General features: G+C 50.8%; 1 protein-coding gene across 2 annotated transcripts in view; it reads left to right on the top strand.

The window, feature by feature from the left end:
* LOC119407065 (ATP-binding cassette sub-family C member 3-like) overlaps positions 1 to 12,204 on the top strand; it is a 50,436-nt gene extending 38,232 nt beyond the window's left edge. For both annotated transcript variants that reach the window (XM_049419903.1, XM_037673903.2), the window contains one exon: positions 11,669 to 12,204. In XM_049419903.1, the coding sequence (XP_049275860.1) occupies positions 11,669 to 11,819 (151 nt within the window). In that variant the 3' untranslated portion in view covers positions 11,820 to 12,204. The remainder of the gene's footprint in view (positions 1 to 11,668) is intronic.
* The last annotated feature ends 325 nt before the right edge of the window (positions 12,205 to 12,529 follow it).

Raw genomic sequence — 12,529 nt, 5'->3', positions numbered from 1 at the left:
GTTCGAGTTTGACCAGCAAGGACGGTTATCAACGCTCGACGCTGGCCGTGAAGCAGTGTTCGAGAAGCTTCACGATTTTAGTAGATCGTTTTGTTAAGATTGCGTGCCGCACGCGAATGTTCCAGCTTTGTCGAGAGATAACGCCGCCACCAGCGATATTGCTGGAAAGTTCCATAGCGCCTGTATAAAAGCCGACGCGCTTGACCGCTTGTCAGTTGATCGACGGTCGACGCTCTGTCCGCCGCTATCAGTGTGTTGCTGTAGATTGACTTACAGTTTCCCGGCCACAAGTTCGGCCAAAATAAACAGTTTCATCTCGAACGTGCTGACTGCTGTCTTCGTCGTCACGACCACGTGACATCTGGTGGAGGTGCTGCTTCATGATCCGGACGCCACCGCGGGGCGCTGACCCAAGCCCAAGCCGAGAAGAAGACGACGCTAAGGACAACCCGGATCCTCGAACCAGCCGCCGGCAGAAGGGACTACAACCAGAGTACGGGCTCCTTCCCGAAAACACCAGGCAGCCGAAGACCGTCACATCGACCGCCGAGACGATGACAGACCCCCTGCCACCTACAACGGTAGTGATGCAACAGCCAAGGGAGCCACCGACATTCCGTGGATCGTCGTTTGAAGACCCGGAGAGCTGGCTGGAGACGTACGAGCGAGTCGCCGCCTTCAACCACTGGGACACTGAAGAGAAGCTGCGCCACGTCTACTTCTACTTAGAAGACGCCGCGAAGACGTGGTTCGAAAACGATGAATCGAGCCTTCAATCCTGGGACCTCTTTCGGACGACGTTCCTTAATACCTTCGCGAGCATCGTCCGCAAGGAAAAGGCCGCTGCTTTGCTGGAGACAAGAGCACAGCTACCGAATGAGACGGTCACCATCTACACGGAAGAGATGACGCGACTTTTCCGCCTGGCTGATGCTGCGATGCCTGAGGAAAAAAAGGTCCGCTTCCTTATGCGGGGAGTGAAACAAGACCTCTTTGCAGGATTGGTGCGGAACCCACCGAAAACTGTCATCGAATTCCTAAAGGAGGCTACAACAATTGAAAAATCCCTCGAGATTAGGACGAAGCAATACAACCGCTCAACCCTGTCGACAGGCTACACAGAAGCGCACTCGCTAGGCACCGACGACCTACGGGAAACCATCAGAGCGATAGTGCGGGAGGAGCTGCGCAAGCTGTTGCCTTCAGCGCAGCCTCAAGTGGATTCGATCGCCGACATGGTCCGCGAGGAAATCCAGCAGTCGCTGGGCACCCCCGATGCAGCGCAGCCGCAGCTGCAAGCAATGAACTATGCTGCAGCAGCCCGACGCAACGCCCCCGCTCCTCGTCCACGTCATGACGCCGCGCCGCCGCAGCAGTTCGGCCGCCAGACGCCGCCGCCGCCACCACCACCAACGCCCTACCGTCCTCCTGTCGCCCGGCGCTATGCCCCGCGCTATGCCCCAAGGAAGACCGACGTTTGGCGCGCCCCTGACAACCGCCCGCTCTGCTACCACTGCGGGGAGGCCGGCCATACCTACCGCCGCTGCCAGTACCGTCAGATGGGGCTACGCGGATTCGCCGTCAACGCGCCGCGCCCCCAGCCAGGCGAACGGCCTCGCGACATCGACGACTTCCTCACCGGAACACAGTGGCAAGAACGACGACCTTCCCGCTCGCCGTCGCCCGGCCGCTACATGTCACCGCACCGCCGGCAGTACACTGGCCCAAACCGGGGCCGGTCGCCTAGCCCGTATCCGGAAAACTAAGGGCAGCAACCGATGGAGGTGCGGTTGCTGCACGACGAAATGCCGAAGATCCTCCGCGGCCGCCGACGACGACAACGCGAGGAGACCTGCAGAACACGACGCGAAGCAGACGAAGTCCTGCCGATGAAACCTCGCGGACCGAAGTAGACCTGACGACGCAACGGGGAAGCAGCGGAACAAACCGACGTAGCCGTGACCCCACGCCACGACCTAACTGCAACGCGAGACGACGAACTAGCGACCTCGACGTTCTTATCGACGGCCACAGCGTCACAGCTCTCGTCGACACCGGAGCCGACTATTCTGTCTTCAGTGGACCGTTCGCCACCAAGCTGAAGAAAGTAAAGACCGCTTGGAGTGGACCCGAAATCCGGACAGCTGGAGGCCACCTGATAACGCCGATTGGTGTCTGCACGGCGAGAGTCACCATCAATAACCGGACTTATCCTGCGAGCTTTGTAATCCTACAAAATTGCTCTAGGGATGTGATACTTGGAATGGACTTCCTAAGTGACCACGGCGCCGTCATCGACCTGAGATCTGAGTCGATAACGCTAACCTCAGACAAAGCGCTCCCGCCCCACGCGACGCCAGGGAACCATGCATTGAATGTGATAGAAGAGCAGGTGACCGTTCCGCCCCGCTCCAGCGTCATTATTTCCGTCGGCACCGAAAAACCTGCGAACCTTGAAGGCGTCATCGAGGGCGATCAGCAACTACTCCTGAACCGTCAAATTTGCGTCGCAAGAGGTATAGCCAAACTGCGTGACGGTAAAGCAAAGGTAGTGCTGACAAACTTCAGCCACGAATATAGGCACCTCAACATTGGTACGACGGTTGCCTACATTGACGAATGTGTAGCCGCCAGCGATGCTTTCGCCCTCTTCGATGCTGCCGAACCTGCTTCGACGAATAGAGGTCCCGAACCGGATTTTGACGTCAACCCGAGCCTTGCGAAGGTCAAACAAGAACCAGCAGAGGGTCGACAGCCGTCACTATAATCTTCGACGACGCCACATGGAGTACCAACCCGGTGACCGTGTGTGGGTCTGGACGCCGATACGCCGACGCGGGCTCAGTGAAAAACTTCTTCGGCGATACTTCGGCCCATACAAGGTGCTTCGACGTCACGGCGCTCTTGACTACGAGGTCGTCCCGGACGGCATTACGAACTCCCAGCGACGCCGCGCACGACCTGAAGTCGTCCATGTCGTGCGCCTTAAGCCGTTTTTTGCGCGTTAGCGAACCTGAGAACTCTACTTTTTCCTTTGTTATTGTAATTTATTTGTGCATGCACTTGTGTTTTCCTTTGCATGTTCTGTTGCAAGCATCGGGACGATGCTTTTTCAGAGGGGGGCAATGCCACGCCCGCTTCTTCTTTTATTTTGATGTGTTCGAGTTTGACCAGCAAGGACGGTTATCAACGCTCGACGCTGGCCGTGAAGCAGTGTTCGAGAAGCTTCACGATTTTAGTAGATCGTTTTGTTAAGATTGCGTGCCGCACGCGAATGTTCCAGCTTTGTCGAGAGATAACGCCGCCACCAGCGATATTGCTGGAAAGTTCCATAGCGCCTGTATAAAAGCCGACGCGCTTGACCACTTGTCAGTTGATCGACGGTCGACGCTCTGTCCGCCGCTATCAGTGTGTTGCTGTAGATTGACTTACAGTTTCCCGGCCACAAGTTCGGCCAAAATAAACAGTTTCATCTCGAACGTGCTGACTGCTGTCTTCGTCGTCACGACCACGTGACAATATAAGGAAGCTAACAAAAGATGAGTTGCTGCTTCTGGCGGAAGAGCTCGGTGTGGAAGTGAGTCAGAAAATGAGGAAACCCGAGATCCGCTGCGCAATTCAGGAAGTTGATTTCGAAGAGGACGAAATCGCAGAGGCATGGGAAAAGATATGCCGCCTTGAGAAAGAACGGGCAGAAGCTAGAGAAAGAAAAGAAGGGAGGGAACAAAGGCAAGCTGAGTTAGAGCTTGAGAGAGAACAGAGGAAAATTGAGCTTGAACTCGAAAGGATAAGGCTCGAGCAAGCGAGATTGGCGTCGGGAGCGAGTGTGGCAGCCGCTTCGTCCGACCATGTAAAGATGACTAGTTTGCTTCAGCCGTTCAGTGTGGGGAATGACATCGGTCTTTACCTTGTGAATTTCGAACGCATGTGCGAGAGACATTCATTCACCCGCGACACTTGGCCACAAAGGTTGCTTGCGTTGCTTCCGGGGGAGGCGTCACAAGTTGTTGCTCGTCTTAGCGCTGGTGAAGCAGGCGACTATGATTTGGTGAAGTCAAGCCTGCTCTCCAAGTATAAGCTCTCCACCGAAGAGTTTAGGAGAAGGTTTAGAACAGGCAGAAAAAAAGCGAATGAAAGCTTTGTTGAATTTGCTTGCAGCCTTACTGATAACTTGGTCGAATGGATAAAGGGCTCTAGTGCAGAGGGCGACTTCGGCAAGCTTCAGAATTTAATCTGTCTCGAGCAGTTCTATGAGTGCTTGCCGGAAAACATACGCCTTTGGGTGAGAGACATACAAGTTGGCGTCTGTGTGAAGAAGGCAGGGCAACTTGCGGATGAGTATGTGGCGAGTCGTGGCTTCAAAGAGACTAACCTAAGCAGTCAGGGCTATCGAAAGGCTTACCCTGGGCAGCAGCCTTATTATAAAGGACCGCGAGATATGCGGGAAAGAGAGGGCAAAGGGCAGCTAAATTCATCGCAGCCCACTGCTAGCGTGAAAAAAGAACAGGAAGTCCGAGGAAAGGGGCCAGAGAGTCAGTCAGAGGAATTGGAAAAGAGACGGCCAACCATTTGTTACATTTGCAAAGAAGCGGGTCATTTTGCCAGAAATTGCCGAAAAGAAAAGCGTGTATTCGCGACCATAATAAGCAGTGATCCCAGTAACAACGAGCTACTAAAACCGTACACCAAAGATCTAGTTGTAAATGGCCAGAAGTGTAAAGTACTTGGGGACTCAGCGGCCACCATGGACGTGGTCCACCCAAAGTACGTATCAAGTAAGGACTATATTTCTGAATGCGCTTGGATACGTCAAGCAGTCACTGAGGACTCTGTGTGCCTGCCAATGGCAAAAGTTGAAATTGAGGGGCCATTCGGTACTTTAGAAACAGTGGCAGCGGTATCAAAAGCGTTGCCCGAGGGGTACCCATACCTTTTTTCAAATAAATCCGAGTCGCTTTTGAATGAGCAAGGAAAAAAGTTTGCTGACGTGGACGCACAGGTGCTTGCGCTGACGCGATCGAAAGCCAGGCAGCTTTCAGTGCAGTTGCGTTATTCAGACGGGAAAGAGGAACCTGAACTGGAAGAACCAGTAATTGGGGGAAACGTAGCACAGCAGACGGAGGTCAAGGTACCTGTGAGTGCCGGAAAAGATCAAATTGATGCTGAAGCGGAGCGCCCGCAGAAAGGCGCTGGGCGTAAAAGGCTCACCGAAACCGAGGACGAAGGCTCCTTGGTAAGACCAACTGCGCCTTCTCTACACAAACTACTGAATGTTGGTCGGGATACACTAAGGGCGGCACAGAAAAACGACCCTACGCTTAAGGTCGTGTGCAGTACTCTAGGCGAAGGCGTCTCATCGAGTAACATTAAGTTCAGGGAAAGAGATGGTATCCTTTATCGACATTACAAAGACAAACGAGGAAGAAGCTTTGATCAGATAGTAATTCCAGCCGATTATCGGAAGGATCTGCTGAGTTTTTGCCACGATCACCCGTGGGCAGGGCACCTCGGAGTGAACAAAACTAAAAAGAGGCTACTACAGGAATTCTACTGGCCAGGTTGTTTTAGAGATGCACAGGAGTTCGTATGAACATGTCAGACGTGTCAGAAGGTGGGTAAATCCAACGACAAAAGGAAGGCCACAATGGTGAAGGTGCCTATAATTTCAGAACCGTTCTCAAGGGTTGTTATTGATATTGTTGGACCCCTACCTAAGACCAAGGCTGGTTACAAGTACATATTGACTATGTTGTGTCCAGCAACAAAATTCCCTGAGGCCATACCGCTAAGAGAGGCTACTTCAGTGCAGGTAGTAGATGCCCTATTGACAATGTTTTCTCGCCTTGGTTTCCCAGCGGAGATACAATCAGACCAAGGGACGACTTTCACGAGTGCACTTACGACCACATTTCTTGAGAAGTGCGGAATCAAAATTTTACACAGCTCCGTGTATCACCCACAAAGCAACAGTGTCGAAAGATGGCACGCTGTGCTTAAGAAAGTGCTGAGAGCGTTGTGCCATGAGCGAAAGGTAGACTGGGACTGTTGTCTTCCAGGCGCGCTTTTCGCTTTGCGCACTGTGCCGCACGAAGGGACTGGGTTTGCTCCTGCAGAACTCGTGTATGGAAGAAACCTTAGGGGCCCATTGCAGCTAGTTCGGGAACTTTGGGAAGACAAACGGGTTGATAAGAGTGTGGTAGAATATGTAGTTGAACTAATGGGAAGATTAAATGAGACTCGACAAATTGTAAAGGCCAACTTGGAGGAAGCGCAGAACGCGGCGAAGCGCTACTACGATAAGACTGCGAGAAAGAGGACATTCAAAGTTGGCGACCAGGTGATGATATTGCGCCCGAGTAGGCAGAACAAGCTCGAGGTCCTCTGGGACGGATCGGCTGAGATAATAGAATGCGTGTCTGAGGTAAATTACTTGGTAAGGTTACCTGGACGGAGGCAGGAAGAGCGAGTTGATCATGTGAACTTGTTAAAGCCATACTTTGAAAGGAGGGAGATGGTGAGCATTGCCTTGAATCACTCTCAGGACGTTACTACGGAGGTGCCTTCCTTTCTCTGCGAAATGGCTCCGACTGTAGAACAAATCATCGCGCACTCTGTGGATAAGAGTGAGCTGAACAATGAACAAATTGAGGATTTAAGGAGAGTCATAGAGGACTCCCTCGAATGCTTCGCGGAGAAGCTGGGACGGACACACTTGGTGACACACGACATTGAACTAACATCAGAAGTTCCATTTACATCTAAAGCCTATCGCATGTCACCAAGGAATCAAGAGATTATGAAAAGTGAGATCAGCCGCATGCTTGAACTAGGAGTGATCAAGCCAGGAAGCAGCGATTACTGCTCTCCGTTGATGTTGGTAGAAGTACCGGGAAAGGATCCACGACCTTGTGTGGATTACAGAAAGTTAAATGCGATCACTAAGGACGAGGTTTACCCTTTGCCGAACATTGAAGAAAGAGTGGAGCTGGTTAGCAAGGCAAGGTTTATATCTACTTTTGATTTAGTGAGAGGCTACTGGCAAGTACCTTTAACCGAAAGAGCCAGTCGCTATGCAGCTTTTATAACGCCTTTCGGTACTTTTCAACCTGTGATAATAAGTTTTGGCCTCAAGAACGCACCATTTTGTTTCTCAAGATTGATGGACTGGGTGCTGGAGGGACTTAGTGAATTCGCATTGCCCTACCTGGACGATGTAGCTGTGTTTTCGAATGACTGGAGTTCCCACTTGGAACACGTGAGCGAAGTACTTGATAGATTCAGAGCAGCAGGCTTGACAGTAAAGGCAGAGAAGTGCCATTTGGGGCGAACCAGTGTCACTTACCTGGGTCACGAGATAGGACGCGGAAAGCGCGAGCCGATGAAAGCGAAGGTAGCAGCAATACTAAACTTTCCGAAGCCCGTGACGAAGAAAGATGTTCGATCATTTCTGGGAATGGCCGGATATTATCAACATTATATACCGAGCTACTCCCAACTCGTGAGTCCTCTAACGGATAGTTTGAGGAAGATGGAACCGGAAAAGGTCACTTGGACTAATGCAAAAGAGGAAGCATTCTTGAAATTGAAGAACGCTCTATCTCTAGGACCAGTCTTGGCTTCACCTGATTTCAGTCGCCAATTCATTCTCCAGTGCGACGCTAGTAATCGTGGTCTTGGTGTCGTTCTTTCCCAGATAAACGAGCAGGGTGAGGAACACCCCGTGCTGTACCTCAGTCGGAAATTGACCCCGCGGGAAGAGGCTTACAGCACGTCGGAAAAAGAGTGCCTGTGTATTGTTTGGGCGATTCAAAAACTGCGCTGTTATCTCGAGGGGACCAAATTTACGGTAGAGACTGATCATTACCCCTGTCATGGCTTAAAGAAATGTCTGGAAAAAGCGGCCGGCTACTGAGATGGAGCCTTATTCTGCAAGAGTTCAACTTCGAAGTTAAATACAGAAAGGGAAGTGCGAACAAAAACGCAGATGGTTTGAGTCGAAGGTTCTAAGTGGCTTGAGGGCAATTCTGTGGAACGGCCACCTGTTTTTGTGTAACCTTGCACTATGGTACGTCTTCTTAGTCGAGAGCCGAATACACCAACGAGAAATAAGAAAAAAAAAACGACCAAGAGGTCTCAGTGAACTGTCTGGCAGCCAGGTCGTTTGGGCGCTGCCAGTCCCGATCGTTTGCGAATGTGTGTGTTGGTGCTCGTGCGTGTGTGAAGAGCAGTGTTTCTGCAACCTACACTCGTGTTTCCTTCTTTCGACCCTGCATCGGCGGAAGCAGCCTCGACGATGGACTTCATCGGGGGGAGGAGTTTGTTGCGTGACAGCAGCTTCGCGGACTCTCCGTTCAAGATATATCGGTGTTGAAGCCCGAGATGCCTTCACGCCGTTTCCGCGCACCCCGCGAGCCTGAGACCGCCGCGTCGGTCGTAAAACTGATAGTGAACAGACCACGGCTCTTCCCTGGAACGGTTACGGGGGGACGAGAGGTGTTTGCCTGTCATCGCGCCCCTTGCTTTGGAACCAAGCGTCGATGTGTTCGACCTTCGACCCCAGGAGCTGGCGCCTGGAAGCCGCGGCCGGGTCACGTGATCGTCGTGGAAGGGAGAGAGCGTCGACGAGGCGACGGGGAGTCCACCTCCGGCAGCCAAGGAGACAAGCTGCTCGGAAAACCGCTTGTATACTCAATCGGGCCTGGGGCCCTTTGTTTTCGGGTCGCGTAGTTTAATACAGACCCTTCAATAACCATCTCCGAGTCCGCAGTCTCCTACATCCCCAACACTGTGTGCATTTTTTGCAGCAAAGGCAAGACGAACGAACATAAAGCTGCGCATATCTCGCATGGTTAGCGCTAGGAAGGTGATGTTTAACTTTAACATTGTGGCCTCTCATCTGGTTATTTCTTTTCAAGTTCCATTCATCCTACGTTCGATTTCTATTTCCTGCTTCCTAAAGGGTAACAGAGTTTAGATAGCCGCCCACATTATGCGTACTCTTACATTTTTACTGCGATAGCAATTATATGGACACTCAATGTGCTTTTCTGTCGTCACCGTCATGTTCCGTATAATGTCCAAATCCATAACATCGACCCGCACGTCGTATGTTCTATGTGGATGCTAAAGCTTGAGAAGGCTGCTGACGAGGGCGGCTCAAGCAGAGATGAAACGCGACGGCCGGCTCCATCGGGTGAAGGGGAGGGTCTTGTCGCTGTTTTCAGCGAAAAAGTACAAGTAGAAGGTCTTTTATGCCTACACATACATGAATTATTTGCCTGTAAAAGAATATTTCAGTACAAGATAAGCCTTAGAATTCGCCGGCTATAAACACGCCCACTGACAGCTTCGCCATTTTGCCGTGGGATGTGTGACGTCATGTGATGCGTAGAGCGGAGCCGTCGTCTGCTACTAAATCAGCCACCTTACCACACGTGGTCAGTGTGTTGCTGCTGCGCCGCGGTGACAATGTTTCAGCCGCTGCAAATCGTTTAATTCCAATGGCATGCTGAAGAAAGCCGAAACACCTCGAGAGCACGCACAGCTGACCACGGCACAAAATCGTTTGCTGGAATGCAGACGCTTATACAGTATATGCAGCATTGTTACGTCACAGCTCGCGAGCGCGCCAGTGTCGCCCGACCCTCAAGCCGTTCACGTTTTAACACGAAAGTGTTTTATGCCGGGATCCACCAAGACTTTCATGACGCATTTCCGTCACGGAAATACGTCAGCAAAATGAACGTCATCAGATGGGAAAGAAAAAAAAACTATAGAAAAAGTTCCGTTCACAGGAGTCAAATCCGTGACCTCTCGGTCCGCTACGATGGCTGGTGGGCGTTTAGCCCACTGAGCTACCGCCAAACACATAACGGAGGCTACATGAACGCGCCTTTTATCTTTCACACTTTCCTCTCACTGTGCTCTTGGATGGACGGACGGACGGACGGACGGATGGATGGATGGATGAATGGATGGATGGATGGATGGATGGATGGATGGATGGATGGATGGATGGATGGATGGATAGATGGATGGATGGATGGATGGATGGATGGATGCTATGAGCGTCCCCTTTATAACGGGGCGGTGACATGTGTGCCACCAGGCTCGAAAAAAAAAAACTTCATTGCCTCCGCAATTAGCTCCGGCAACGCGCTGTTGCTACGACCATCCCGCTCGGCGCGTTACCAATATGAGAACTGTAAATTCGTTTAACGTTTTAACACACCGCGAGGTGGCGGCTTTAGCCGAAGCCTCGCTCATAGCATCCATCCATTTCGAAAAACAGCTCTCCGACGCTCGCCTGGCTGTGCCACCGAGTTCCCTCCTGGCCCCGTGAGAATTAACGACCAGGCTATAAAGGGAAGACACGACGCTCGTCGCGTTTCTGTTCGCGTTTCTCGACGCTTTGAAGGAGTGCATATCGAATATCAGTGTTCACCATGTGCTTATGGCTCAATGACGCTCGCCTGGCTGTCGCACCACGTTCCCCGCTCGCCCTGTGAGAATTATCGGCAAGGCTAGAGGGAAGACACGACGCTCGTCACGTTTTTCTTCGCGTTTCACGACGCTTTGAAGGAGTGCATATCGAATATTGCAGGGGCGTAGCCAGAAATTTTTTTCGGGGGGGGGGGGCGGTTTCAACCATACTTTATGTATGTTCGTTCGTGCGTTTGTATGTGCGCGTGTATATATACGCCAGCAAAACTGAAAAATTTCGGGGGGGGGGAGGTCGACCCCCCTCAACCCCCCCCCTGGCTACGCCCCTGGAGTATTGGCGTTTACTACGTGCTTGTTGATGCCATCTTTGCACGGGATTCGCCATATGCGGTGTCCAGGTATAGTTTGACAACTTCAGCTACTGCAAGGGTTAAATCATGATCATGGACGTTAGTCGTCGGTGCGAAGATGTGCCACTAGGCGTCAACGTCGAGTGCGTCTACGTCGAGCGGTGCTATATCTACCAAACAACAATAGGCAATGTACAAGGTCTCGTATGCCAATGCACTATAAACAATCAACTACTTCTATGACGACACGTTTTTTGTAATACCCTTACCATTACCTTTTCATAACATTTGCATAAATTATAAAGACCGCTTCGCTTGACTTCGATTCCTACATATTCATTTTATCTTTGTTCTTTGTAACGTCTCTGTTTTTTTTTGTTTTTTCGGCTTTTTTGACAACCTTTCTTTTTTTCTCTATCTTCTTTGCTTGGCTGCTAAAATTTTGATATTGTTCGCCACGGTGGATCAGTGGTTACGGTACCCGGCCATGGCGGTCACATTTCGGTAAAGGCAAAATGGCAGAGGCCCATGTACTGTGTGATGTCAGTGCACGTTAAACAACAGATGTTTGAAATTTCCGAAGCCCTCTACTACGGTGTGCCTCATAATCATATCCTGGTTTTGGCACCTAACACCCCAGATATTATTATTAATTGCCCGTTGTTAAATCGAGGGAACTTGGACGAAGACAATGGCAATGTTGCCAGACGGAATGCGAGTTTGCTTTCATCTACCCTGAGCAGAGTTAAATAGCGGAAGGAAGGAGGGGTATTACACTGATTTTAAATAAAATCTCTATCCGGTAAATCTGCTTCTAATTTTTTAAGCGCCCACTCTATTTTGTAAGTCTCATGGGGCTGTCTCTGTACTTTCAGAATTCTCGTCATGGATGAAGGAGAGGTGAGGGAATACGACACCCCCACTTCGCTGCTCTCCAACCCCGACAGCGCTTTCTTCAAGATGGCCGCGGACGCTGGCGTCGTAGCCCAGCGAAAGTGTTACCCGCTTGCCATAACTTCTTTATGACCTTGCGACTCCGCAATAAGGCAGGATTCACACGAGGAGCACCAGACAGCGTGACACAGCCTACATAGTGACAGGGACAAGCATCGACCTGGCGACGTTTACTGCGCGTGTACGGTGCGAATATTCGTCACACTGCCAAAAATAATGAAATACAAATTGCCTTTCTTGTTTGCCTGATGGGTACCCATTGATCGAGCTGCCATAGTGGATAAATGGCAGCGCTGTTTTCCTGCTGTGGACGACGTTGTCGCTAGTTCGATTGCTGGCTGTAGGATAAAGAATGTGCACCTGCGGATGAAACGTGGTCACAAGTGTTCTTTTGGTTCCAGGTGCAAAGATTTGATGAATTAGCAAAGAAACCAATAAGGCTACTTATTATGCAGATATATTCGTTATACCACTTGAGCATTGTTTCACGTTACTTGTGAGACTTTTAGTAACTAGGAAGCAGTTCCGTAAAGTGTTTGCTCTGGATATTAAACCATAGTCACGATGAACTAAAAGAGATGAAACATAGCCCACTCTATAACACTGACAACTTTCAGGTATAGGTCCCTCACTTCTTGTTTCTGCTCAATCACTTTTTAGACCGCGTTTTCGCATCCTGCGAGTGTCTAGCTAATAAGAACAACTCCAAAGAACGCCGCAATATGTTGCACTCGTTTGTCAGAATCACAAACACTGCACTAGGAATGCTATACGCGTCAGGC

This window comes from Rhipicephalus sanguineus, chromosome 10 (assembly GCF_013339695.2).
Source record: "Rhipicephalus sanguineus isolate Rsan-2018 chromosome 10, BIME_Rsan_1.4, whole genome shotgun sequence".
In the NCBI taxonomy this organism is placed as follows: Eukaryota; Metazoa; Arthropoda; class Arachnida; order Ixodida; family Ixodidae; genus Rhipicephalus; species Rhipicephalus sanguineus.
This window is presented reverse-complemented; position numbering and strand designations above follow the sequence as displayed.